This window comes from Apodemus sylvaticus, chromosome 4, assembly GCF_947179515.1.
Source record: "Apodemus sylvaticus chromosome 4, mApoSyl1.1, whole genome shotgun sequence".
Classification (NCBI taxonomy): domain Eukaryota; kingdom Metazoa; phylum Chordata; class Mammalia; order Rodentia; family Muridae; genus Apodemus; species Apodemus sylvaticus.
This window is the reverse complement of record NC_067475.1, coordinates 41,551,250-41,576,554: the sequence shown is the minus strand read 5'-3', so window position 1 is coordinate 41,576,554 and position 25,305 is coordinate 41,551,250. Positions and strand designations below refer to the sequence as shown.

The following is a 25,305-nucleotide window of genomic DNA, read 5'->3' as shown; positions in this document are numbered from 1 at the left end:
GTTCAAGTCTAGATCCCAAGCCAAATAGAAACTCAGCTATGCCTGCAACTTTTGAGAATGTTCACATCAAACATTCAAGGCCGAATAGTAAATGCTGAAACAAATTCCTACAACAGAAGGGTGACCATGGCCATGGTAGCTACTGTTTTCATGTGTGCGTGCGCATGCATGTCTGCAGACACACACTGATTGTGCATGTGGGGCCCAAAACTGATGTGGAAAATCACCCTCCATTTACCTCTCCAACTTATCACCTGCAGTGGGGCCTCTCAATAGGGCCCAAGAGTTGGTGATGTACACCCGGTCTCTCCCTGGGGACCCACGTCTCATCTTCTAAGGCTGGAATCAACGGGAGGGCTGCTGCATCCACCAGGCACTTATGTGGGTTCTCGGGCTCCAAGCTCAGTCCTCAGGGTCACGAAGCAAGATCTTTGACCACTGAGCCACCTACTCAGTTCCTAACTTTATCTCTAGGCTATTCTAATGGGGGGAGATGGGAGGACACAGTATTTGCATGTGTTGATTACAGATAAATACACTATTAAACTCTTTCTAGCTGGGCATGGTGGCACATGGCCTTTAATCCCAGCACTTGCCTCTATAGGCAAGTGGCTTTCTGAGAGTTCAAGGCCAGTCTGGCCAACATAGCACATTCCAGGGGAGTCAGGGTTACATAGTGAAACTCTGTCTTCAAAAACAAGTGTTTTTAAGCTAAGGATTTTACTTCCTAACTCCAATAACCATAGACTAAGAAGTGGCATCTATTTTATGGCATTGTTAGGTAGATAAAATGTTTGATGTATGTATGTTTGCATGCACATGCATATGTGTGTACAGGTGTCTGTGTCCACACATGTGGCAGCTAGAAGTCAACCTTGGAGGTCGTCTTCAGTCACAGTCCCCCTTATGTCTTTCACTGGTGGGGAACTTGCCTATTAGGCTGACTGGCTGGCTAGAATTTGCACCTGGCTCCCCTACCAAGGGCAGGAATAACAGGTGTATGCTACCAAGTCCACGATTTTACACAAAGGCTGAGGTTCATGCTTGGGTGCCAACGTTTACCGGCCAATAGCTCCACAGCCCTGGATATTTTTGCCAAGGCTAAACAAAGTGACAGTTTCTTCCTAATTCTAGAGTTTATCACAAAGCACCACTTCGGTGCACGTGGCACAACAAAGTCTTTCACTTTCAATAGGATTTTCATACACAATTGCCTTAAAGTATTTTTAAAATGCAGAAACTGGGGTGAATTGTTAAAGGAAGCGACACAGAACTTCTGACCCATAAGACACCATACTCCAATCAATACTTTTATACGCATCCATGAAGACCCATTAGAAACCCAAGTTTCTTCCTAAACTGCAGCAGGTCAGTGTAATAATAGATGCTAGGACGCTGCAGGGGCGCAGAGCTGAGAATGTGGACCTGCGGCGATGACCTTCATGGAACGAACTAATGATACACAGGTCTGGCCTGCAGTGAGGCCCGAGTAAAAAGAAAACTAACCACACTGAGTCAGGAAAGGGAAGGGAAGGGAAGGGAAGGGAAGGGAAGGGAAGGGAAGGGAAGGGGGAAGGGGGAAGGGGGAAGGGGGAAGGGGGAAGGGGGAAGGGGGAAGGGGAAGGGGAAGGGGGAAGGGGGAAGGGGGAAGGGGGAAGGGGGAAGGGGAAGGGGGAAGGGGGAAGGGGAAGGGGGAAGGGGGAAGGGGGAAGGGGAAGGGGGAAGGGGGAAGGGGAAGGGGAAGGGGAAGGGGAAGGGAAGGAAAGGAAAAAGGAAAGCGAACAAAAAAGAAAAGGAAAGGAAAAAGAATGAAAAAAAGAAATTAGGACAGAAAGCCACAGTCTGGGGGAATGTCTGTCAATAGGGTATTAAGGGGTTGGAGAGATGGCTCAAAGCTCAAGAGCACTGCTGCTCTTCCAGAAGACCCAGGTTCGGTTCCTAGCACCCACATGGTAGATCACAACCATCTGTAACTCTAGGTCTGGGGGACCTAGTGCTTTTTTCTGGCCTCCAAGATCACCAAGCACAGACATGGTACACAAACATGCATGGCACAAAGCACACACACACACACAATAAACAAGTAGTTTTAATGCATTAAAGCATAAATCAATCCATGTCCCCACAGTAAGAGCTAATGCCACCCTCCCCTGGCCAACCAGCATCTCTTCTCAGGAGTGAAAGCTGACTGGCACTTTAAAGACCTACAGCATGGTTACCTCTCTGTGCAGAAGGAAGCAGAGTTCCTAAGATTTAAAACTACTTTGGTATGAAAAAATTAATCTAATAAATGCTGTAGGGAGTACAAAGAGTGCTCAAACATTATATAGCCCAAGGCTAGGGAGAAAACTCAGTCAGTAAAAGTTTCTATTGCAAGCAGGAGGAACTAAATTCAATACCTAGCAACCATATATACAAAAGCCAGGCCTGATGGTGCCTAACTAGCACCTTTGACCTCTACAGGCATAAACACACACACACACCTACACACATATACATGCAAACACACAGCATGCTCAGACACACATACAAAGGCATTGCAAACCTAGGTATATGGGGCTGGAGAGATGGCTCAAAGGTTAAGAACACCTGCTGCTCTTGCAGAGGACCTGGGTTCACTTTCCAGCACCCACATGATAGTTCACAACTGTCTGTGACTCCTGTTCCAAGGCATACCTTCTTCTGACTTGCCCCAAGCACCAAGTATGCAAGTGGTACATATGCATATGTGCAAGTAAAACACATATGCATAAATATATATGCATACATGTGTGTGTTTAAAATCATAAGTATAACCTGCAATATCTTAAACCTGCATCCTGCTAGTCAAAGTACTTCTTCACTAGAGTCTGTATTTAAAATCTGGAAGAAACTTGCTTCTATTCCTACTATTTGACTTAATTCCAATAACAAAATCATTTAAGAAAAAGATCTTTAAACAGTTGCAGACATGAAGTCAAGTGCTTCTACATAATGACAAATAATAAGAATTTTATAACATTTGACTTCAGAAAAAGGAATTATTACTTTGTTAGCCTTCTTAGAGTAACAAAATGAATTGTGAATTTTCTACATAAGGGAAAACCCTTTATATATTCAAAAAAGTATAGCATTATTCAAAGCAGACCCTTAGAAGCTGCTTTTGCTAAGATGCACTGACTTCCCCTGGTCCCACAGGATAACTAGAAGCACAATGTAGGCCTGGCACCTCCACATTCATTTCTCATCTGTCTCCTTGGGTATTTCATGAAGTACCAGGCTCTCAAAGATGGGTCTGTGTCATTATCCTAAACTTGGAGTCACCTCAGATTTTAGTGACAATAGAACCTGAGGGGACTGAAAGATAGACCACCACACATACTGAGGACAATGGTGAGGTCACCCTGAGCCGGAGAAATCGTCTTCAAGAAACCAGATTAGTCGTCTTCTCATTGGACCAGCTTGCAGGACCAGATCTGAGACAGTGATCTAAAGGACCACACCTTGACCAAGACTGCCCATGCATACCTACTGTCTCGTGCCAAGTCTTCCTCTATTTAAAACTGAAGCTCATGTCAGTAATCTGAAGATGAACTCGGGGCATCCAATCTTCTCCAAATCGACAAAATCTCCTTTCTCTGCTTTTCACCATTTTTCATTGGTGTCACTAAAGGCCTGATGGGGCCACGGGAGCTGAGATTTCTGCCCTAAAACTCGGGTGGCCAATTATTCAATCCCAGCCCTTGGGAGGCAGAGGCAAGACCAGCCTGGTCTAGGACTCTGCTTTGGGATAAATAGACTGACTTTAGATGAAGTTATTTCATATTAAAACATCATAACAGAGGAAGGCATTAAAACAACAGGGTGGCAACGGGCCTTACTCATCAACTTGCTAAATACGACAACCATGAATTTCTCCTTTAAAACAGCATGCGTCTGATTCTTTAAAAGCAGACATAAATGTCCAAAGGGAAACCAGTATTTGACTCATATAATTAAGCCTTCAGCTTGTCAATCTATGCCCAGCCAGCCATTTACCAAGCTTGTGATTCCAGAAGCCAAAACAGAACAGCTGTTTATAATAGCTAAGCTTACGTCCATGTAAGGGAGCACAGCACACAGAAATCTATACACATCCAAGGCTGTTACATTACAAATATATCTAGAAAGACAAGTGTTCGCATCTGCAAGGTTTTAAGTAAGGTTTTTTTTAAGTGGAAACTCAAATAATTAGTGTCATCTGCCTGACTTGCTTTATGAATATATAAAGACACACTGAGTCGGGGTGGAGGCTGATGCCTGTCATGTCTTCACCTGAGAGGTGAAGACAGCGAAGTCAAGAGCTGAGGGTGTACGGGAGGGACTGGGGGGAGGGCAAAGGAGATGACGTAAATACAGTACACTCACTTATGAAATTCTCAAAAAATTACCGTAATTATGACCAGCCTCGTCACTGTCTAATGTGAATTATCATTACTATTACTTAAAAGACAAAGAACCCAAAAGCATTGGAGGAAATGCACATGACCCCTAAGAATCAGATTGTAATGGGATGCCCTTTTAATATAAGTTTGGTGCAACTGGTACAACGGGGAAAAGGAGCAGGAGTGTTAGCTCAAGACTGCCTCAGCTAGCCTATGCTATGTGAGACCCCACCTCAAAAGACCAAATCCAAACTAAACACATGAGAATTTGTTGTTTTAGTTATTATAAGTTAACCTAAGAGTGATCCCTGCATACATCTGAATGTGGCCACTGTGAATTAAAACTTACAGAATGCAGGCCTTACCTCCCAGCACTCAGGAGGCAGAGGAAAGTGGACGTCTGAGTGTGAGATCTAACTGCTCTACACACTGAGTTCCAGGACAGCCAGTCTCAAAACAAACAAAAACAACAAACAAGACTTATAGGCTTAGCCCTGTTCAGCCTCAGTCTCCAGCAGTGCCTGCAGGCTACTGTGAACGCTGGTACTCACCAATACAAAGTAGTATGCAGTTAGTGCTGTGCAATGGTGAATTATAAAAAATTTGTCACCAATCACTTTCCAATTAAAAAGTATAATCAATAAATCTGCAAGAAAGAAAAATGAGATGTCACATTGGAAAAAAAGCTGCTTGGTTTCATAAGTGTATTTACCACATTGTCTGTCCATTCTGATACCACCCACTTTTGAACAAAGTATCTGTTCCTGTTTACCCGTCTCACCATCCCTGCTGATGCTACTTCAGATTGTCAGACTAGGGGATGTTTCCTATCTCAGAAGGGGGGTGGGGTGGGAATGAAGGCCAACATCTGGCAATACTAACTTGTTTCCAGAGTTAAACAAAACAAAAATATGATCAATCAAAAATAACTTGATTGCAAGTTTTTGATTTTTAGCCTTGCATCAAAGCAAACAGGCAAGGTAAAAGATACAATTATCATGTCTTCTATAATAATGTTTTTTGCTTTTTTTTTTTTTGAGAAAGAGCTCATGTACTTTAACTAGCTTCCAATTTGCTATGTAGCCAAGGTTCACCTGTAACTCCTTATTTTCCTTTTTCAATGCTGGGATATAGACAGATACTACCTTACTGCCCACAGGAATATGTATATGTATTATACATATATATTATATGTATATTATATACATTATGACATAGCTAAATATTCATGAAAACCAATAAGACCACAAAAAACTGACTATCCAGAAGAGATAGAAGAGTGAGAAGGCAACGATTTCTCATTAAGAGATTCTCAGGTGATTCAGAAAATAGTTTAGTTTAACAACATGGAAACTGCTCAGATTAACACTATTTTCTCTAGCAAATGGTTGAACTCTGAATTTAACAGAGCAGAGAATGTAGAGACTTCAGTTTTAAAAGTAAAGGTTATGAATACAAAACTACATACAAACAGTTTGAAAGAGGACTCAAAACCATAAACTTTAAAGAGAATCCAAATACTCTGAGAAATTTAATATAAGAATGAATCTCAGGAATTACCCGGTGCCTTTCCCTAAATGCATCCATTCCCAGGCCGCCTTGGGTGCACACACCTCAGTCAGAGCTATCACCGCTTTGTAGCATGTTGTAAAGAAAACTGAGATAACCACACATTTGTGTGTGGCCCCCTGTGTTATGGGTTGTTGTCTTGAGAGAATTTAGTAATTTTATTTTGTACAAGATTCTGGAGCAGCTGAGGTCGTAGCTCTGCGGAGGCTTACACAGCACTCAGGAGCCCTAGGTTCAGTCCCTGGCACTACATACGCTGCCTGGTGACTGTTTATAATACCAGCAATTTTAAGTTGAGGCATCTAAAACTTCAAGGTTATCCTTGACTACATAGCAAGTTTGAGGCCAGCCTGGGCTACAAGCAACCTGCTTTAAAAACAAAACTACAGGAACATAAAACAGATTGCCTGAGGGTTGCTATTCTGCAGTGACAGTAGCATTAACCCAGGTATGTGGCACACTGAATTGTTTGATCTTGTCAATGACACTATTTTTGGACAAACGAGGAAATGTTTTCCTAATATGTTGACAAGTTCCTTTTTTAAACTGGGTTATCAAATCAACAGTCTACCTATCATTTCCCTAAAACTTATCCCTTCCTCTTAAAGAGGTACTTATTTCAATATAATTATTTTTGTTACAATTCTCATCTTCATGACACATAAATCTTCCATTAAATTCACCCTGCCTTTATCACTGTTGTGCCATATTCTCTTTCTGTTTGTATTTTCTTTCACTTATTTGGTAAGTTTTAGAATTATAAAATAGTATTCTTAAATAAATGTCCAAATTTCAGCTGATCTCTTTATCATTATATTAAGAAATACTAAAATGTTTCTAACTGCAGTTAAGATGGCATATTCTCTATTTCCCTTGTCCTCACTGTAATAAATGCCAATCCAAACCCTACCCAGCAAGAAAGGGAACAGAGCAAGGGGGAATTCAAGTAGGAGTCCATACCTTAACTTATCATTTCTAGACAGCATAAATGTGAAAACTTTATCCAAACAATTAAAACTCCTGGCTACTGATACAGTCTTCAAGGGCCAGGAACCAGGCTTTAGCTTTACAGTAACTAGAGTAATAGGCTCCTTAGAGAAGACAAAGAGCATTGGCTCAGGCCTCAGTTATCTGCAGTCTCAGTGTGTAAATCTGTCCTTTCCTAAGATCTAGAGAGGAATTAGTTTCAAGATCTGCCATCATCGACTATTTTCCCTGCACAGACCCTTAAAGCTATTTTTCATATTAGCTGAAAACATAAATAATACATTCTTTGCATTATTCCATGGCTAGTTTAAAAAGTAATAGGCAATAAACAATGTTACGACTTACCGGAAATGAGGTAGCCGGAAGCAGTTGCAATGTTTATGTTCACAAACGTTGGATCACCCCTATACATGTTTAAAACAAAACAAAAGCAACACCACGTTATCCTCCTAAACATATGGTTTTCTTTCATTTGACTTATTAAGGCAAGGCTTCAAGCAGTCCTCAGACTTGCTAGGGCCACCTGGAACTTGAATTCCCGCTGTCTTGCCTTCACTCGCCCTTCTAGGATCACAGGATGCACCAGCGCACCAGACACAGGATTTGTTTTGACCAGAATACCTGTTGCCTGTACTTCCCATGAGGTTTACTCTAAGCCCATGCCAGCCTCCAGGATCTTCCTACGGACCAAGCATTGATTCTTGGCATTTAAGCTAGGCTGACCTCTCCTAAGAAACCACCTAACACCAATCCACACTGGGTTCAGAGTCAAAGGCAGACTGCCTAAGGATGACCAAGGGCGGCCCAGTATTTTCTGTAGTGCTTGTAACTATTCCCAAAAGGGTCCAAATCCTTGGGCGTAAACACAGGGTTTGCTTCTTCTTTAAACGAGGAAGCAGCATCTACCAGTTTCAATGCACTTAGAGGACTCCTAAGGGCCACTGGCCTATGTATGAATGAATCATTAGTGATTCTGGACTCTATTCTAAACCTATCTGAGAACAGTGCTGGCTAAGATACCTTTGAGTGCTCTGTTCTAAACCTATCTGAGAACAGTGCTGGCTAAGATACTTTTGAGTGTACAAATAGCCATAATTTTTATGCACACATACATACATGATTTTAAAACGTACAAAAATTTAATTTTACAAAAAGACTTATCTTCATGTGATTTGTTCAAATAAGGACTGAAATGGAATTTTAGATGCTGTTTTTTTAAATGCCTTACTTAGAAGCAGGGTCCCAATTAAATAAAGAAATCATTTATCTTCCCTCTGATTTTGAGGCAATATCATCCTATCAATATCACTCTGAGCCATGAATAGAGTCAGAACCGGACAATTTGACCCTGGTGTTTATAACCAGGGTCATAATCTGTATAAATACAATGTATTTCTTTTAAATTTTTCTATTTCATTTTTTTATTATTATTACCGCATGTGTGTTGTGCATGTGTTTTGCATATGTGTATCACATTTTTGAGTTTAAGCGTGTGTGTGTGTGTGTGTGTGTGTGTGTGTGTGTGTGTGTGTGTGTATGTGTGTAGAGGTCAGAGAACTTTCAGAAGTCTGATCTTTCACTGCACTTTTTATATGGGTCCTAGGGGTTAAACTCAGGCTTCCAGCCTAGGCAGGCTACAACCTGCTGGGCACCTCAGTAGTCTAGGGTGGGACAGATCTGCTTTATTCCATCCTTTGTATGGTCTGTAACTTGCATTTCTTTGAAATTAACACAAGATGAAACTGGTAATAGCAGGGAAAACACAAAAGAGAAGTCACATTATCCTCATACATTTTGACCTATAAATGCAAACCAGAAAAGTTAGATAGACCTGGAATAAGTCACAGGGAAAAAAAGCCTGCAAAATGTATAAATTACATTAGGTTAAAGTTACCAAGGCAAAACTCGACAAAGGAGAGACTTTTTTTTTTTTAATAAAATTTACTTCTCAAAGGACTGGTTCTGTTTGCAAACATGTTAAGAAAATAACCACGGGGGGAATTAAAGCTATGATTTGTTTAGATTGGGAATACAAACTCTGATCAAGGTATGAAATAATGTATCAGCTGGTAAATCCTGGAGGGAGAGTTTCACAGTTCCAGCTGGGATGGTACCCTTGTAGTCACATAGTGACATCAAACACCTGGTTAAACTGTCCCGTGTCCCAAAGGGCACAGAGCCACCTCACATCAGTACTCCCACCCTCCAGTTCCTTATTAAGTTGACCAAAGCCTTCCTAACTCCATCAGTTTGCAAACTTTCTGTAACCACAACTGTACTCAATGTTTACAGCATCTTCACAGTTATCTTAAATCATTACATATGCTAAATCAAATATTTATATAAGTGTTGGGTTTAATTCCTTTAGCATGGCCATCTCTAAATCCAGTTTCAATTATCTGATGGCAAATGATGTCACACACAACTCTGACGACAAATCTTAAGCACTGATTACTCCAGCTGACTGTCCTAGCTCAATGAAGACACTCTTTTGCTCACAACTGTTTGCACTAACTTGGCTTTCCTCAACTAATCGTATTCTCCTTGTCTGAGCTGGCGATTGCAGTATGAAAGCAAAATTGCCCTTAACATTTGTGCTCAAATCTAAAGCCATTTAATGTAATTGGCTTAAGTAGGGCCAAATATAAGCACTTTAATAAGGCATCCATCAGAGATAATCGATATGCTTTGTTTTAAAGGAACGTAAATGAGGCTTTTATTAATAATTAATAGCAAGCACGCATCAAATTAAGTAGCTGGGAAGGAAACAGCTTACCAGAGCGGATCAGCTATAGTAGCCTCATCGAAGAAGAAGAGGTATAAGCCAAAAGTTCCAACCAGCAAAGAGTGGCACGTAGATACTACCCTGAAACAAGACGAGGTACACGTAAAGATCTCAGAGTCCTTGTAACGGACAACTTATTCCTCTGCGGCATTCTCCATCCTGAAAGATTCGCACCTTGGACAGAGTGATGCAGGAGTCCCGCACATCTGGGAGTGCCTAGCACTGTCATTTAGAGGGGTCAGCAGAGCACTGGCCTTGCAAGCAGAAGGTCTAGGTTCAATCCCCAACACCAAAAATAACCAAATCAGAGGTGGGGGGGCTACATGCCTTTAATCTCAGCCACCGGAAAGCAGAGGCAGATGGATTTCTGTGGAGTTAAGATCAGTCTGGTCTCCATAGCAAGTATTACACCAGCCAGAGCTACGTGACAAGATGTTGTCTCAAGAAATCAAGTAATAATGATAATAATAATGACAGTGACAATGGGAATAAAGTCATTTAGAAACCATAGGGCCACAGTCTTACTTTCACATGAACAAGTTCTATAATCCTAGGTGAATCATTTCTCTGACTCAGTTGGTAAGCCCACAACCCTGAACACCTCAAGTCCCAGCAGCAGCAGTGTGGACGCAGGATGAGTTTCTGCTCTCGGTAGGAATGACTTCCACATCTACTGTCCGTAAATGGCTCCTTCTTATGCCCCTCACTGCTAGTGAGGGGACCTGGGGCCCACTTATGCCAAACAAGTGCTCCACTACTGAGCCACACCTCCGGCCCACGGCGGTATTCCAGAGCAGTCTGAATGAGCCGTGCCTTGGCGGTGGTGCATTGCCTTAGAGATTCCGTGAGTATCCACACGCATCGGCACACATGTGACAAATCTTCAAGGAGCAATAGCAGATAGATGCTCATGGAAGCCCTTCGCCATTATTATGAAAACACTTCCTAATAATAGAGACTAGAGAACCTCTGATCTGCTGCTTGTATTCAGTTGTGTAGTGCTGAGTTTTGAGATAGGTACATCTGCTAGATCCCTCAAGCTGGGCTTGAACTTGTGAGAACCTGGAGTATAGGCAATGGCACCAGGAAATCCTCCACCTGTCCCTCTGAGACCTGTGCTTCACCTCCCAGAGCTTGAACTGCAGAGGAGCCACCAGGCCTGGCTTTACGGGGTGCTACAGACACAACCCAGGGCTTTATAATACTAGAGAAACACCCCAAGCTACATACAAACAGAGCCACACCCCACCTCCACCCCACCCCCAGCAACTCTTTTTTGGAGATATTGAAGTGAAACAGTTCATAAGATCCAGGTTCTTTCCTTTTATAGCAGAAAATAAGTTTTGGATGAAAATCCATTCTTTGTGCCAATCTAGTCCTTGACCCAGGCCTGCAACCTGACCCTCTGAGACACCGTGCAATCATCCACACAAAATGAGGCTGGCTTTTTAAGCCAGCTTCAAAGTTTTTAATCTTTATTTAGAATTCACAAGTAACGAAGCCTCTTTTCATTAAAATGAAGGATGCAGGGATAAACTAGAAACTTGAAGTGAGATAGACGTCTATGCTATGACTCCCCAAGTTTCTAACAGCAAAGGAACTTCATCAACCAATATTACATTTCACATTAGAACCATTCGCTGGACCTTGAACTCCACGAGTCTACTTGATCAGCTAGATCTCTTAAGTGGATAAACCATGCTATCCCAAATTGTATTTTAAATTCCTGAGTCTGGCTAGTGACAAAGGAACTGTTGTAAATTGGGGCAGCATTTGGAAGTGTAACTAATCTAACGGATCTGGTGAACCAAGCCAAAGCAAGCACACTTAGAGAACAGCAGGATAGAAATGTAAATTCCTTCCGGCTGGAAAGATGGCTCAGCAGTTAAGAGCTCAACTGCTCCTCCAGAGATCCTGAGTTCAATTCCCAGCACCCAAATGGTGGCTCACAACCATCTCTAATGGGATCCGATGCCCTCTTCTGGTGGGTCTAAAAGCAGCAATGGTGGTGTACTCACATGTATAAAAAGTAAGCTCCTTGATATGAAGTCAAACACTGCTTCTATTTATTTATTTCTGCTTGAAAAGGACAGGATTTCTCTGTGTAGGCCTGACTGTCCTGGAGCAGTAGGACCAGGCTGGCCTGGAACTCACACAGATCTGCCTGCCTCTGCCTCCCAAGTGTTGGAATTAAAGGTGTAGCACCATCTCTTGCCATTCAAACACTTCACCTAACAGTTATCCAAAAGACTATTCTATGAGAGGGAAACACAGCCTCTCCTAAAGGCCTGAACAGTGGTTAGTAACCATATGTTAAAAAGTTTCACCAGGTGTGGTGGCGCAAGCCTGTAATCCCAGCACTTGGGAGGCAGAGGCAGGCGAATTTCTGAGTTCAAGGCCAGCCTGGTCTACAGAGTTAGTTCTAGCACAGCCAGGGCTACACAGAGAAACCCTGTCTCGAAAAACAAAACAAAACAAAACAAAAAAAAAAACTAAAAAAGAAAAAAAGAAAGGTTCCTTTTCAGTGCCCTCCCAGGGTGAGTCGATCCTGAGGACCTGAATTCAGTCCCCAGGACAATGACAACAACAACAAGAGTCTATGCTCTCAAAGCTGCTATCAGTAAACACCTAAGGTTTTTTTTTTTTTTTAAATCATATTCCTTGAAAGACAAAAATGCAAATCCTATAGTAGCTAAAAAAAAAAAACACCAAGTGGAAAAAGTTGAATTTTATTTTGTTTGTTTTTTCCAAAAAATGTTGTCTTTGGTTTGGAGCATGTTTCAAAGCTGGAAGCTGAGTTTTAAGACATAAATTTATACTTTTGAAAAAAGAGCCCAACTTTCCTTTGTACTCTTTATCGCTAAGCTCTAAGTACATAAGTATATGAGCAGGAAGCAGGAAAGAGGGAGATGAGGAAACCCCATTAGAACAGTTAAATGAATCTTACAGGAGACCAGATCCCCTCTTCGAAGCAGAACTCAGTTTCACACATTACAATTTCCTGTGCCACAGAACAGAGAGGAGACTGAGCAAAAAAATAAGTAAGTTTCCACTTTCATTTTCATCTCTACTCCCACCTCCCTGCGTCCTCCCCATGTCTTGGGTAGCTGTAGATTTGAAAGCTTTTACAGCTTCTGACCACATTGAAAAGGAAACAAAAAAAAGCTCAAAATTCACTCAGAAAAGTCTCTTCCCCCTTCTCCGGTTTCCCACCACTCTATCTTCAAATGTCAGAAAAGGTTTTTAAAAATAATGATGCATGAGCTGGAAAGAACGCTCGGTGGTTAAGGTCAATTCCCAGCATTCACAGGAGGCTCACACTGTCTGTAACTCCAGACCCAGGGGATCCAGCACTCACCTGTGGTCCTCAGCAGGTTCGGCCAGCCCAGCACACAGTGCACAGGCACACATGCAAGATAAACATCCACACTACATAAGATAAATGTGTTTGTTGTTGTGAACTTTGGAGAGAGGAAAACAGAGCTTCCTACAGTCAGCTAGAGTCTACTCAATCTTCCCAAACCTCATTGGAAGAAATAACAATAATAATAATAATAATAATCCTTATTTCATGTGCATGGATGCTGTTCTCGCTTGTGCGCCTGGAGCCCATGGATGCCAGATGGGGGCACCAGATTCCCTGGGCTGGAGTTACAGCGGCTGCAAACTGTGGTGTGGGTGCTGGGAACTGCGCCCAGAACTTCGAAGAGCACTGCGTGCCGTCCCCAGCGGCACCCAGCCCCTCTGCCCTCCCTGACATCATCTGATGTAAAAATCCTTTCTTCTGCTCCTGAGATCAAACAAAAGTTTTTAAGAGCCTAAATGGTGACTTTTCTGATCTCATAAGACTATTTTAAATCAGCGTATTACATTTTCACATACATTTTATTTATTACATTTTATTACATTTACCTTGAGTTCCATTCGATCTTCTTCTCGATGCTAAGACTGTTATAACCTGAAGAAACTCTTGCTGAGAACCAGCAACTTACAAAATGGAAAAGGAGCTGGAAGACGACAAAACTGCTGCACACCGTGCCGATGGCCACCGTGGTGTTGGCCTCCATCGTCCTCAGCCTGAGGGGGAAGCACAGCAAGTGGCCGTCAGTCACACGGCCACACCAGCACACACACACATGCACACGCACATGGCCAAGTCGCGGGCACACCGCCAGCGCACAGCCGCTATGTTCTTCATATTTACTAGGGTCGTCATCATACATTTGTCACCGAAAACAAAAATACTTTAAATGTACTTTAAGGTCCTAAAAGGTACTCTAGTGCCTCACAGATCTCTGTACCGTAAAAAACATTTTAGCATCATGATTCAAACTTATCTTAGGAATTTAACACTAAGAGGAAATTTCAATTGCTACACCTTCAATTACTCATTTGACAGTATTGCTTTAATTATATATAGATAAATCACCTGTTTCTCGTTGACTCAGTTTTCTCATCTATAAATTGAAGGAGTTGGTCGGATAAATTCTAAGAATCATTAAAGCCAAAGGCATAGACCATTGCCTGCAATAACAAACAAAAAAATAAATTACAAAGTTAAAAACTGATTGTATTGTGAGATACAACATTGAATAAAAAGGTTAAATTTTAAGAAAGAAGTAATGTAAAAGAACCATCCAGGCTGAAAAATAGCTCAGCAGATAAGAGCCCTTGTGACCCTGAAGGAAACTACAATTTAGTTCCCAGCACGCAGCACCCAGTGGGTGACTTACAACCTTCTGTAATTTCAGGCCCATGGTAGCCGACACCCTCTTCTGGCCTCTGGGTACTGCACTCATGTCCACACAATGATATGCATGCAATTAACTATTAAATAAATCTGCGGGGCAGTGGTAACTCATGCTTTTAACCCAGCACTTGGGAAGCAGAGGCAGGTGGACATCTGTGGCTCTGAGGCCAGCCTGGTCTACAAGAGTGAGTTCCAGAACATCCAGGGCAACACAGAGAAACTCTGCCTCATAAATAAACAAATAAATACTAGATCTTTTAAAAACCAAAACCAAAAAACCATTCTACTGTAACTATAAGTTTGTGATAATATTAATATTTTTCTTTAGACCAAAAAATTCCACAGTAATGTAAAAGCTTTTTATCGTTTTTAAAACTGTTTTATTTACTTTAAAAAATAAAATAAAATAAAATAAAAGCGCTTTGGAACAGTTAGTGGAAAGAACAGTAGTATCCACATATATGTATATACACATTCAAAGTACATTTTCTATATTGCTGAACTGAACTTTATTTGGCTCCTAAGAAAATCTCGGAGCTATGCCTGGTGGCAGATGCCTTTAATCCCAGCAGGTGGGAAGTAGATCTCAATGACTTGAGGCTAACCTGGTCTACAAAGATAGCCAGAGTACCAGTGAGGCCCTGTCTCAAAAAATAAATAAAATAGAAATAAAAATAAAAAAAAAGAAATTCTTAAGTATGTTCAGACCAAAAAGAGCTAAGGCATGTGCTCATATCCACCAGCCCAGCTAAGGCATGTGCTCATATCCACCAGACATGCTGAGGCATGTGCTCATATCCACCAGACTAGCTGAGGCATGGGCTCATATCCACCAGCCCAGCTGAGGCATGTGCTCATATCCACCAGCCCAGCTGAGGCATGTGCTCATATCCACCAGCCCAGCTAAGGCATGTGCTCATATCCACCAGACATGCTGAGGCATGTGCTCATATCCACCAGACATGCTGAGGCATGTGCTCATATCCACCAGACCAGCTAAGGCATGTGCTCATATCCACCAGACATGCTGAGGCATGTGCTCATATCCACCAGACCAGCTAAGGCATGTGCTCATATCCACCAGACATGCTGAGGCATGCGCTCATATCCACCAGCCCAGCTGAGGCATGCGCTCGTATCCACCAGCCCAGCAGTTCTCTCACAGGCTGGTCAGGTGAGAGGGAAATGAATCAATACACGTTTTCAAGCTCCTACTGAAGCCAACTAACCAGAGAAAAAACCAAGTCATTGCCTGAGCCACAGCATTAAACCCACCTCATGCCCTGCCAACCAGCACATAATTTAAATCAGTAATAAAGTCCCTTCCTTCTCCCCCCCCGCCCGTAGAATTATTGATATCGCCATTCTTCTCTGTAGGACTCCATTAACTTTATTGCTTATTTTGCTTTTTATATTTCTTTTAGTTCAATATGTGTATTGGACATTAAATTAATTTGTGGCCTTTTAGTCTAGGTTTACTATTAATCACATAATACGGGAAAGTAAGGTTTTGTGTATCAACTGAATGTGTTGTGACAGTGCCACGTGCGACCTTTTCTGGCAGTAAAACAAATGCAAACCTGGAAGCCAGGGGGTGGCTAACTAGAGAGAGTGGAATCCGTAGCCAGAAGACACAAGAGTCTCAGTCCACAGCGGGCAGGATTTGCCTGAAGGCTTCGGATGCTCACCACGGCCTGGAGCATGCATGAGCTGCTGGCACTTTTGTCAAAATTCAGTGCATCTCTTGGCTGCTTCCTAAAAGTTGTCATAAAACTTACTGCACATTACCAGGTTTGTGAATTACTAACTAGCTAATATCCTAAAGAAACCACTAGCAATTCACCATTAAGAAATGCATTTCGGGGCCAGGAGGAGGAGTGCATGCTTTTATTCCCAGCAGCTGCACCACTAGGGAGACAGAGACAAGTAGATTGCTGTGAATTCACAGACAGATGGGCACATGCCGCGCGCGCGCGCACGCACACACACACACACATATATAAGGCCAGCCTGGTCTACAGGGAAAAAATGTCTTTAAAAAAAAAAGAAAGAGGTTGGGGGTGGGGGGGTGGGGGTGGCGCACGCCTGTAATCCCAGCACTTGGGAGGCAGCGGCAGGTGGATTTCTGAGTTCGAGGCCAACCTGGTCTACAGAGTGAGTTCCAGGACAGCCAGGGCTACACAGAGAAACCCTGTCTTGAAAAAAACATAAATAAATAAATAAATAAATAAATAAATAAATAAATAAATAAATAAATAAATAAAAATAAAAAAGAAAAGAAAGAAAGAATAAAGAAAGAAGGACTAAGCAAAGTGTAACTCAGCCAGTAAAAGGTTTTTGTCACCAAACCTGACACAGAGTTCCAACCCCAGGACCCACATGTGGATCCAGAACATCAACTCCTGCAAATCATCCTCTCACCTCCACGAGTATGCCTTAACACACATGCAAGGACACACACACACAATACATACACACACCGACACTTACGTGCACCCACCGTGCATACATACACACATGCATTAAATAAATACTGATTTAAAAATTAAAAAAAACATATATTGCTTCCCCTGAGTCCTAGTTTTTGTGAATGAATTGTTATGGTGGACAAAGATTTTATATATTTTTAAAAAGATTTATTTTATGTGTATTAGTGTTTTGCCTGCACATGTTATGTAAACCTAGAGCCTGCCTGGTGCGAGCAGAGGCCAGAAGAGGGCATCAGGTTCACTGGACCAGAGTTACAGATTCTGGGAGTGACCACATGGGTGCTTCGATGAGAAGAACCCAGGTCCTCTGAAAGGATAGTACAAGCTTTTAACTGCTGGGTCACCTCTCCAACCCCCCATACTTTATACTTTCAGCAGATTTATTTTCTGTTTTCCTGGGGTATATGATGAGAGCATTTCTCTGCCAAGGGACGAAGTTCCATTTATAACTAAACAAAGAGTACCATATAGTCAAGCTGTGGCTTCTATTAAAGGCTCAGCAGACAGAAGCTAATTAAATTGTTCTATCTCAGATCTGTTTCTTAATAAGCAGCTGCTTGCTTAATCAGTCATGTCAAATCAAGGCCTCATCTAGAGATGGCTTCAATGTCCCCCAGGAAGCTATGGCCTCTTGGTACCCGCAGCCGCCCTGCCCGTTCACTTCAGGTGCCAATCGGAGGATGGAGCAGTTACAATGGACAGAGGAAATGACGCCTAATATTAGCCTAGACAGAGGGCCTTTGCGGGCCTGGCTATCATGGCGAGTGCGGAAGCATCAAGCCTCACTGGCGCACCTCTCCATGTGGCCAGCGCTGCCAGGAGGCCAGGAAGCTGGCCTAGAAAAGAACAGCTGAGACGGCCGGGGAGTGGACAGACTGTGAGAAGTGAAGGCTGCCAGTCAGTCATCTGTCTTGATCCACAAGAACTGTCGGCACTAAAGGAACGTCCATTGTCTGCTGAGTACAATGCTGCTTGCGTGTCCTTTCCCCACAAGATGATCTTAGGTCACAAATGAGCTTAGACCTCTCTCCCCTCACAGAGCCCTCCTCCTGCAGGAGGACCCCTGTTCTCATTTCTGGATGCATGGAAATAGCAAAAAAAGCTGTTCACATCTTCACTTCAGAACCATCAATACAGCCAACATCTGTCACCTGTCAGCCTGGTGTCACCAGGCTTTGGGCCTGTTTGGAGTGCTAAATGGGAGGAGTGCTTCCAGGAGGAAGGCAAGGATATCTATTTTTAAAAATCCTAAAATCAAGGCTGCACCATGATGCTCCTCTCACTGGGGAGGAGAACCCAGCAGACACACATGGTGAGGAGATATCTAGTGACATTCAGTGACTTGAATGACAGAGGGTAATAAGCGAAGACGGCATTGTCTTCCCTCAGGAGCCGTCTTCTCTGTTTTCTTTTTGAGACACAATGTCTCACAGGCCTGGACCTAGCTCAGAGAAGCTACGCTAGCTAGCCAGTGAGCCTCCATGATCTCTCCGCCTGCCTTCTGCCTCCTAGAACTGACATTATTTTCCTTTAAAAATGGGTTCTGAGAATCAAACTTCAGTCCTTATGCTGGCCTGGAAAGCACTTTACCAAGTGAGAGCCATCTTTTTCCCTTTTACTGAAATTCCAACTAGATGCTTTGAGGCAGAAGCTCAAACAACTCAGTTCCCCTAAGAGTGTTTAGGGCCACACCCACACCCACAACCCAGACCCTCATTTCCCTCCGCTCATTATTCACTTGTAAGTTCAGGGATTTGAGGGAATATATCTGGACCACCAAAGCAGTTTCCACTAAGACAAGCAAGTAAGAAACGACGGGCGGTGCTAAAATCCCTCCGAGGGCCCTGGGGTAGGGCTGTGTGTGCCTTTAAGAGCAACAGGGCAGAAGGAAGCTGAGAACAATGCGCCACTCATGCTTAGCATTCCTTTTCCATCCTACCAAGCTCCTTTCCCACATCTATTCCAATACAAGCCAGCCCATCTCCAGTTGTCCCCTCTCCTGATAGAAACACTTCTCATTTCACCCGGAACGTGAAGGCTACTGGGCAAACTCCATTAGCTTGACAACATTTGCTGCCCCGCTGGACGGGAACCTCCCTGCATACTGGACTCTGTCAGGTTATGCATTCCTCACGTCTAACACAGCTCTGGTTATGTGCAGCTCCTGTAGCCCTCATCCCCCCCCCCACCCCCGCCCCCGCCCAGTGCACCAGTGCGGGTGGTCGCGATGGGATCACACAGGTCCCACAGCACTGTCCCAAGACAAGCAGAGCCTAAAGCGGCCCTTCCTCCAAGCCTTCATAGCCCAGCGAGAGGCAGGGTCTCACTTCCCACTTCCCATCTCCAACACTACCAGCTCAGCCATCCCTGATACCTTCCTGTGTCACTCCCACAAGGTGGCAGCTCTTAAAAGACTGGAGGATGTCAAATAAAAGGCACACTTAAGTCCGGCAAACTCATGATGTCCAAACATTTTTCATGATGGATTTATGACTAATTTGAAAAACCGTGACTGGCAAAACTTGGCAAATCCTAAGCTAGTTAATGGGTCATACAAAGAACTGGATTTCTCTCCTGTCTGATATGATGACTGCAAATCACAAAGAAAAAACGATTATGATAGAGCAAACTTAAGAAGCACACACACTGAAAGATAGAGACAGACAGGCAGATAGACAGAGAGTGCCTTAATAGTGTATCTATGAGAGATAACCATATAATAAATAAATGCACAAGCAAACAAACCTCAAAGTCATTTAAGATCAGGCTAGGAAAAGTATACCTTTATATCAAAAGTATGAGTAGCCTTTTACCCAGAATTAACCACATAGTAAAGAACTGTTAAATTTGCCTAACTGAAGCAGTGGCTTTAGAAACAAATTACATCATGAAGAGTTAATGGGCTTTGGAAAGAGATTTCTTAGAAAGGACTCCGTAGGTTAGAGGTCTAGCATGAGTGAAGAAGCCCTGGTTTCTAATCTAGCACCACATAAACCAGCCACGGTGACGGATGCCTGCAATCCTAGCACATTGTGTAACTTTGATCTCGGCTACTTGACTTGCCTTAACTGAACCTTAGTTTCCCCACCTTATATCAAACACAACAGCCAAGCCGATGTGGCGCTCGCAGGAGAGTAATTCTGCTCTTTTGAGTGCTAAGAACAATACTGGGCACATGGATCCCACTCAGTAGCTTCTGCTCCCGTCAGCCTACAGAAAGGGAAAGCCAGGCCCGGTGCCGCTCCAGCCAAGAGGGACAAGAGGCTCCACCAAGCATGCCTGGCCCCCAACTCATCCCCGCCTTTACCAGCCAGCGCTAACTGACGAGGGTTTATGGTCTTATGCACTTACAGATCATTCTCTGCTTCCTGCTATATGGTTCAAAATGTGAGCTCTGGCACCCTGCTCCAGGTGCCAACCCCAATGCTGTCACATTGTCCCCACCATTGTGGACCGTAACCCTCTGAAACAATAAAGCTGAAATTAATTCTTTCTTCTATAGGTTGCCTTGGGCATGATGTTCTATCACAAACAGTCATTGGTATAGGAATCAGACACCAGAAAAGACTGAAACTGGCGAGCCTGCAACGAGAAGACCCAAGTATCCCCTACACGCCCTGCACCAGAACCGCACTGCCTTGGCCGACCGACCCATCTTCTCGAGTTTCACAGCAGAATTTCCAAACCTTCAGACATCCATTCCCATTACAACAGATAACCCCCACCTCCCACACAAAAATAAAAATCAGAAAATCTTGGCATCCTGTTGCCAACCTCATGAGACACTTGCACCAGTTATCTGTCCATCTCTCGGAAGCCTGCCTTTCTCCAGAGCACTTGGGAGCCAGCCTTTGGACCTCCTTGGGAATCTTCTGCTAATTGATTTTTCTCCTCTTCAAATAGCTATCTTAGCTTTTTTTCCTTGTTATTTTTAATTACATTTTAATTCATTTTATTTGGAGTGTACATGTGCATGTGGCACAAGGGTACAGATCTGAGGACAACTTGTAGAGGAATCATTTCTCTCCTTCCACCCTGTGGAAGTCTGGTAGGTCTGCGGGCTTGGGAACAAGTGCCTTTAGCCTCCAAGCTGTCTTGCAGGCCCCTTTATCAGCTTTTAAACAAGCTCAAATCCCCAGTAAAAACAAATGCCAACAGACCCACAGCCTCTTCATGAAGTCTGTGATGGTTAATAGTCAACCTGACAGGGTCTAGATTCAGTTAGGAGATAAATCTCAGGACATATCAGAGGAACCTTGTGGCTGGGGTTAATTAAGGTGAATTTTCGAAAGATAGTCTTCAGTGGGTGGAGTTCTTGCCCTCCAGGTACCTCTCCTACAGTCTGGCTGCAGAGGAGGCTAGTGTCTTTAATCATGCCAATCTGTAACACATTATCTGTGCCTGCCTGGTCCCTCCTCTCTGTACTACAGGGCACACCTTCTCCCTTTTCTCTACTTCCTGACTAAGGTGCAGTGTAAGCAATGCTCCGTGCCTCGCTGGCGTGCCTTTGCCTTTGCCGGCATGAGATGGACTATACTCTTTCCTGCAGTTACTTTTGCCGGGTATTTTGACAGAGCATCAAGCTGTGTAACTGCTACAAGTGCTGGGCCTTTTCCCACAATTGCATCAGAGTTCTAGATCCAGGTAATGGTGTCAAAGCCATCAACCCCCAGCACTCTGGAGGCAGAGGTAGGAGGTTCTGAGTTGGAGGTCAGCCTTGTCTACAGAGTGAGTTCCAGGACAGCCAGGGCTACACAGAGAAACCTTGCCTCAAAAAAAAACAAAAAAAACAAAAACAAACAAACAAACAAACAAAAAAAAAAACAGCAACAACAAGCTCTAGAAAGGCCGTCCACTCTTCTGTCCACAGCATCTATCATCACTTCCCAACTTCCCATCTCACTCTCAAGCACCCCATCCTCATCCTTGCTGTCACCTCTCCAGCACTAGCTCAGCATGCCTCCTGCACCAGCTCCTGCCACCTGACCCCTGCCACCTGACCCCCAGCAACAGACTTCCTGACTGGCCCTCCTTTAAACTCTATCTTTCTGTGCTTCCCTGCTCAGTATTAAAAATGGGGAATTCTCTGAGCCACTCGGCCTCCTTTGGCCTAGCTTCCCTCCTAGGTGATCCACCAATACAGCTACCTGTCGCTTTAGTCGCCATTTAGATGGGGAAAACTAAAATTTATAACCTCCATTCCCCAGAGCTCCTGAGGCCTGAGGTACACAGAGCCCTTACTCCATAGGGGTCTTGAGGCCATCTCAGACCAGCTCAGGCCTGGCCTCTAAAGGTCACCTCGGTGCCACCTGCTCCTGTGTCCTACTATGCCATCATATCCTGTCGTATAGATTTTGCTCCTTAAATAGCTTTAGAAAGATCTATTTTCCCCCAGCTACCTCATCACTTTTCTGGCCAACCCCGCACTTACTCCTTACTGTGAAGGGACGAAGGCTCAAGGGATTCTTCTGTGAGATCATCTCTCACCGTGGCACCTCTGAGTCGTCCTCACAATCCTTACTCCTCAGTGCTCCCCTGGCCCTTCCCCCACATGCTGTTTCTAGCTAAATAGCCTTGCTGTGGTATTAAAGGTGCAGGATTCCCTTCCTCCCTCCACAAAGCATCCGTAAGTCCTATTTCACCACTCCCGACCTAACTCCACCCTCACTTCTTCATATCTAAGGTATGGTCTCCCATAAATACACGTGTTCAATGTCTATTAATAATGTTCAGACATTCATATTCATATTCTACCTGCTTTATTGTTCGATATATTTATTTATTCTCTGAGAATTTCATGCTCATGTATATATCTCTCACATTCACCTCTTCCCCCACCCAGACCTATTCCTAGATCTTTCCATATATAGACATCCTACTCCTAACTTCATGGTTTATTTTTTTGTAAACAACACACGGGGTAAAAGTGTGCAGGCCACATACTGATCAACCCAACAAAGTCCTACCAAAAACCACACCCCTGAGGAACTCCTTCCTCCCCAGGGGCCACTCTGAAGGCATTCCTATTGTGATAAGTGATTTCTATATTTCAAGAACTTCATTTACCTTCTATGTTCTAAGTTGACAACCTAGCTTCTACAGCATAAATGTATGCATCTTTGTAAAAATCTCATATATAAACGTGTCCAAAAGCAGAGTGCCAATATATATGAGTTACTACGACAATCTTTCTCCATATTTACTTCCCTCCATTCAACCTATGACCTGTATTCCAAAGTTTCATGCAAACATATAACAATCTGCACCCTGTTTTCAAAGTCTGGCTGGGTATTTATGCAGTTATTAACATTCTCATGGGCCTAACATATAGGATTTAAATCTCATCCCTGCAAACTCTAAGTCATGAATAAATGGACATCAGATGAGCTACTTACCAAGCCCCCAAAGCAAACTAAAAGCCTATTAAAAGCTGAGTAGAGACTCCAGCTCATTGCAAGATCTGTCTAAATGCTGACACGATGTCCACAACTGGTCACAGGCTTTACAGTTTCTATGTAAAGAACAACCAACACTTTCACCTTTTCATTCATGCAGAACTGGCAAGCAATGAGTCCAACACAAACATCTCAGCTAACTACAGTTACTATCGGGGTTTTATTTTTAATACTGAGGTGGTATTTGGTATATACTGAGGTAGTTTGTGCACCGCACGCATGACTGGCACCCACGGTACCCAGGACAGTCAGGAGCGGGTTCCAACCCCCTGGAAATGGAGTTAAGAACACTTGTGAGGCGATGTGTATCAAACCTAGGTCTTTTGGTAGAGCAGCAAGCCTTCTTAACAGCTAAGGGACTTCTCCAACCCCTTATTTTGTTATTGTTAAATTATGTCTTGACAGTTTTTAGGAAAATTACATTCACCAGGTATGTCACTTTCTGAGCAATGTTTAAGAACTGTCAGCATTACTACTGAAGTCTGCAGGGCCAACCACCAACAGGCAACCCATACAGACACACAGATCCTCTATCATCCCTGCTTCTTTCCCCTCCCTCTGTGTGTGTATATGTGAGTGTGTGTGTGTGTACTGAGTGTGCATGCATACACTCAAAGGATGGAACACTGGACCTTGTACAATCTGAGTAACCTCTCTACTGTTAGGCCACGCCCTGGGTCCTTTTTCCTCTAAGGCAGGATCTCACTAAGTAGGCCTGGTCACTATGTAGCCTGCTCCCCGCCAGACATCTGACAAGATGTCTGCCACTAAACGTAGCAATGGCACTGCTTTTTAACCAGAACTAAAGGGTAAAATGGCCAACCGGGAGAAGCTGAGGAACTGCTAAGTCTCTCACTTCTGGTTTCACAGGCGTTCTGCAAGGTACGCCCTCTCCAGCCCTGTTCTATTTTGAGACAAGCTCTAAACTGCCCAGGTGGCCTTGAACTTCCCACCCTCCCCCTCTTCCCATTCACGTTCTAGCTTTTATCTTAACAATAAATGAGATCTAGCATTCGTGTATTGCGTGTCACCTTTTATCTTTTGTCATACTTGGTAGTGTTCTTTCTGCCTTTTTAGCCTTTGCAGCTGGTACTTATCCCCAGACTTTGCAGGAATGCCAAGCAAGAAATAAGAAATGCAGCCCTGGCTGGCAAGGGCTCCTTACCAGCCCCCTCGCCCACCGCTCCAGCCCACAGAGTTCTATCTACCCCTACGAAAGCCAGTTGGGTTTCTAGGGCCCAGAGGCTCGAGCACACACGTGATTTACAGGATAATAGTTGCTTTCTCTCATCTCACCCTACTTAAAAACTTTTCTCTTTTTATAAAGAAGCTTTTGTCTAAACATCTGAGTCCTGATTATAGATGCCGGGTTTTTTTTTTTTTTTTTTTTGCATCTACTTGAATTTATTCTTACTTTGTTTTTAAAGTGGGGAGGGAGGTTAGGGATGGCCAGGAAGTAACTCATAAGCACTGTGAACAGGAACCAAGACTCCAAAACTTGGGTACTGCTTGTACCCTCAGCCTCAGATCTCTAACAGACTCTCCCCCCACACCCACACCCACCCCACTCCTCCCCCCACACCCCAGTTTTCTTTTCAACAAGACACCCAGATCAGCAGCAGAGGTACCTCAGCTCCGCTCCGCTCTCAGATTGTAAGCACTGGGATGGAGGGGAAGGTCCAAAACCAGGAGCTGAGAAGGGGGGAGGGGATGAAGGGGAGCCTAGGCTCTGGAGGACAGAGTGGGGCCACAGGAGGTGGACGTGAGCCAGGATGGGGGTGCCCCTCCTGACTGCTGCGGCCTGACTCCCTGGACCCCAGAGCACCCCATGGTTTGTTCTGCAGTCCACTCCCCTACTCCTGAAGCC

The 25,305-nt window shown here is 43.7% G+C and overlaps 1 protein-coding gene across 1 annotated transcript in view; it reads right to left on the bottom strand.

Moving 5' to 3' along the window:
• Positions 1 to 14,267, bottom strand: part of Tlcd4 (TLC domain containing 4) — a 29,142-nt gene extending 14,875 nt beyond the window's left edge. Inside the window, exons 1-5 of the mRNA XM_052179333.1 lie at positions 14,174 to 14,267; positions 13,657 to 13,821; positions 9,736 to 9,825; positions 7,305 to 7,363; positions 4,955 to 5,049 (exon numbers count right to left, since the gene is read on the bottom strand). Coding sequence (XP_052035293.1) covers positions 4,955 to 5,049; positions 7,305 to 7,363; positions 9,736 to 9,825; positions 13,657 to 13,811 — 399 coding nt within the window. The 5' untranslated portion in view covers positions 13,812 to 13,821; positions 14,174 to 14,267. The remainder of the gene's footprint in view (positions 1 to 4,954; positions 5,050 to 7,304; positions 7,364 to 9,735; positions 9,826 to 13,656; positions 13,822 to 14,173) is intronic.
• Between the last annotated feature and the right edge of the window lie 11,038 nt (positions 14,268 to 25,305).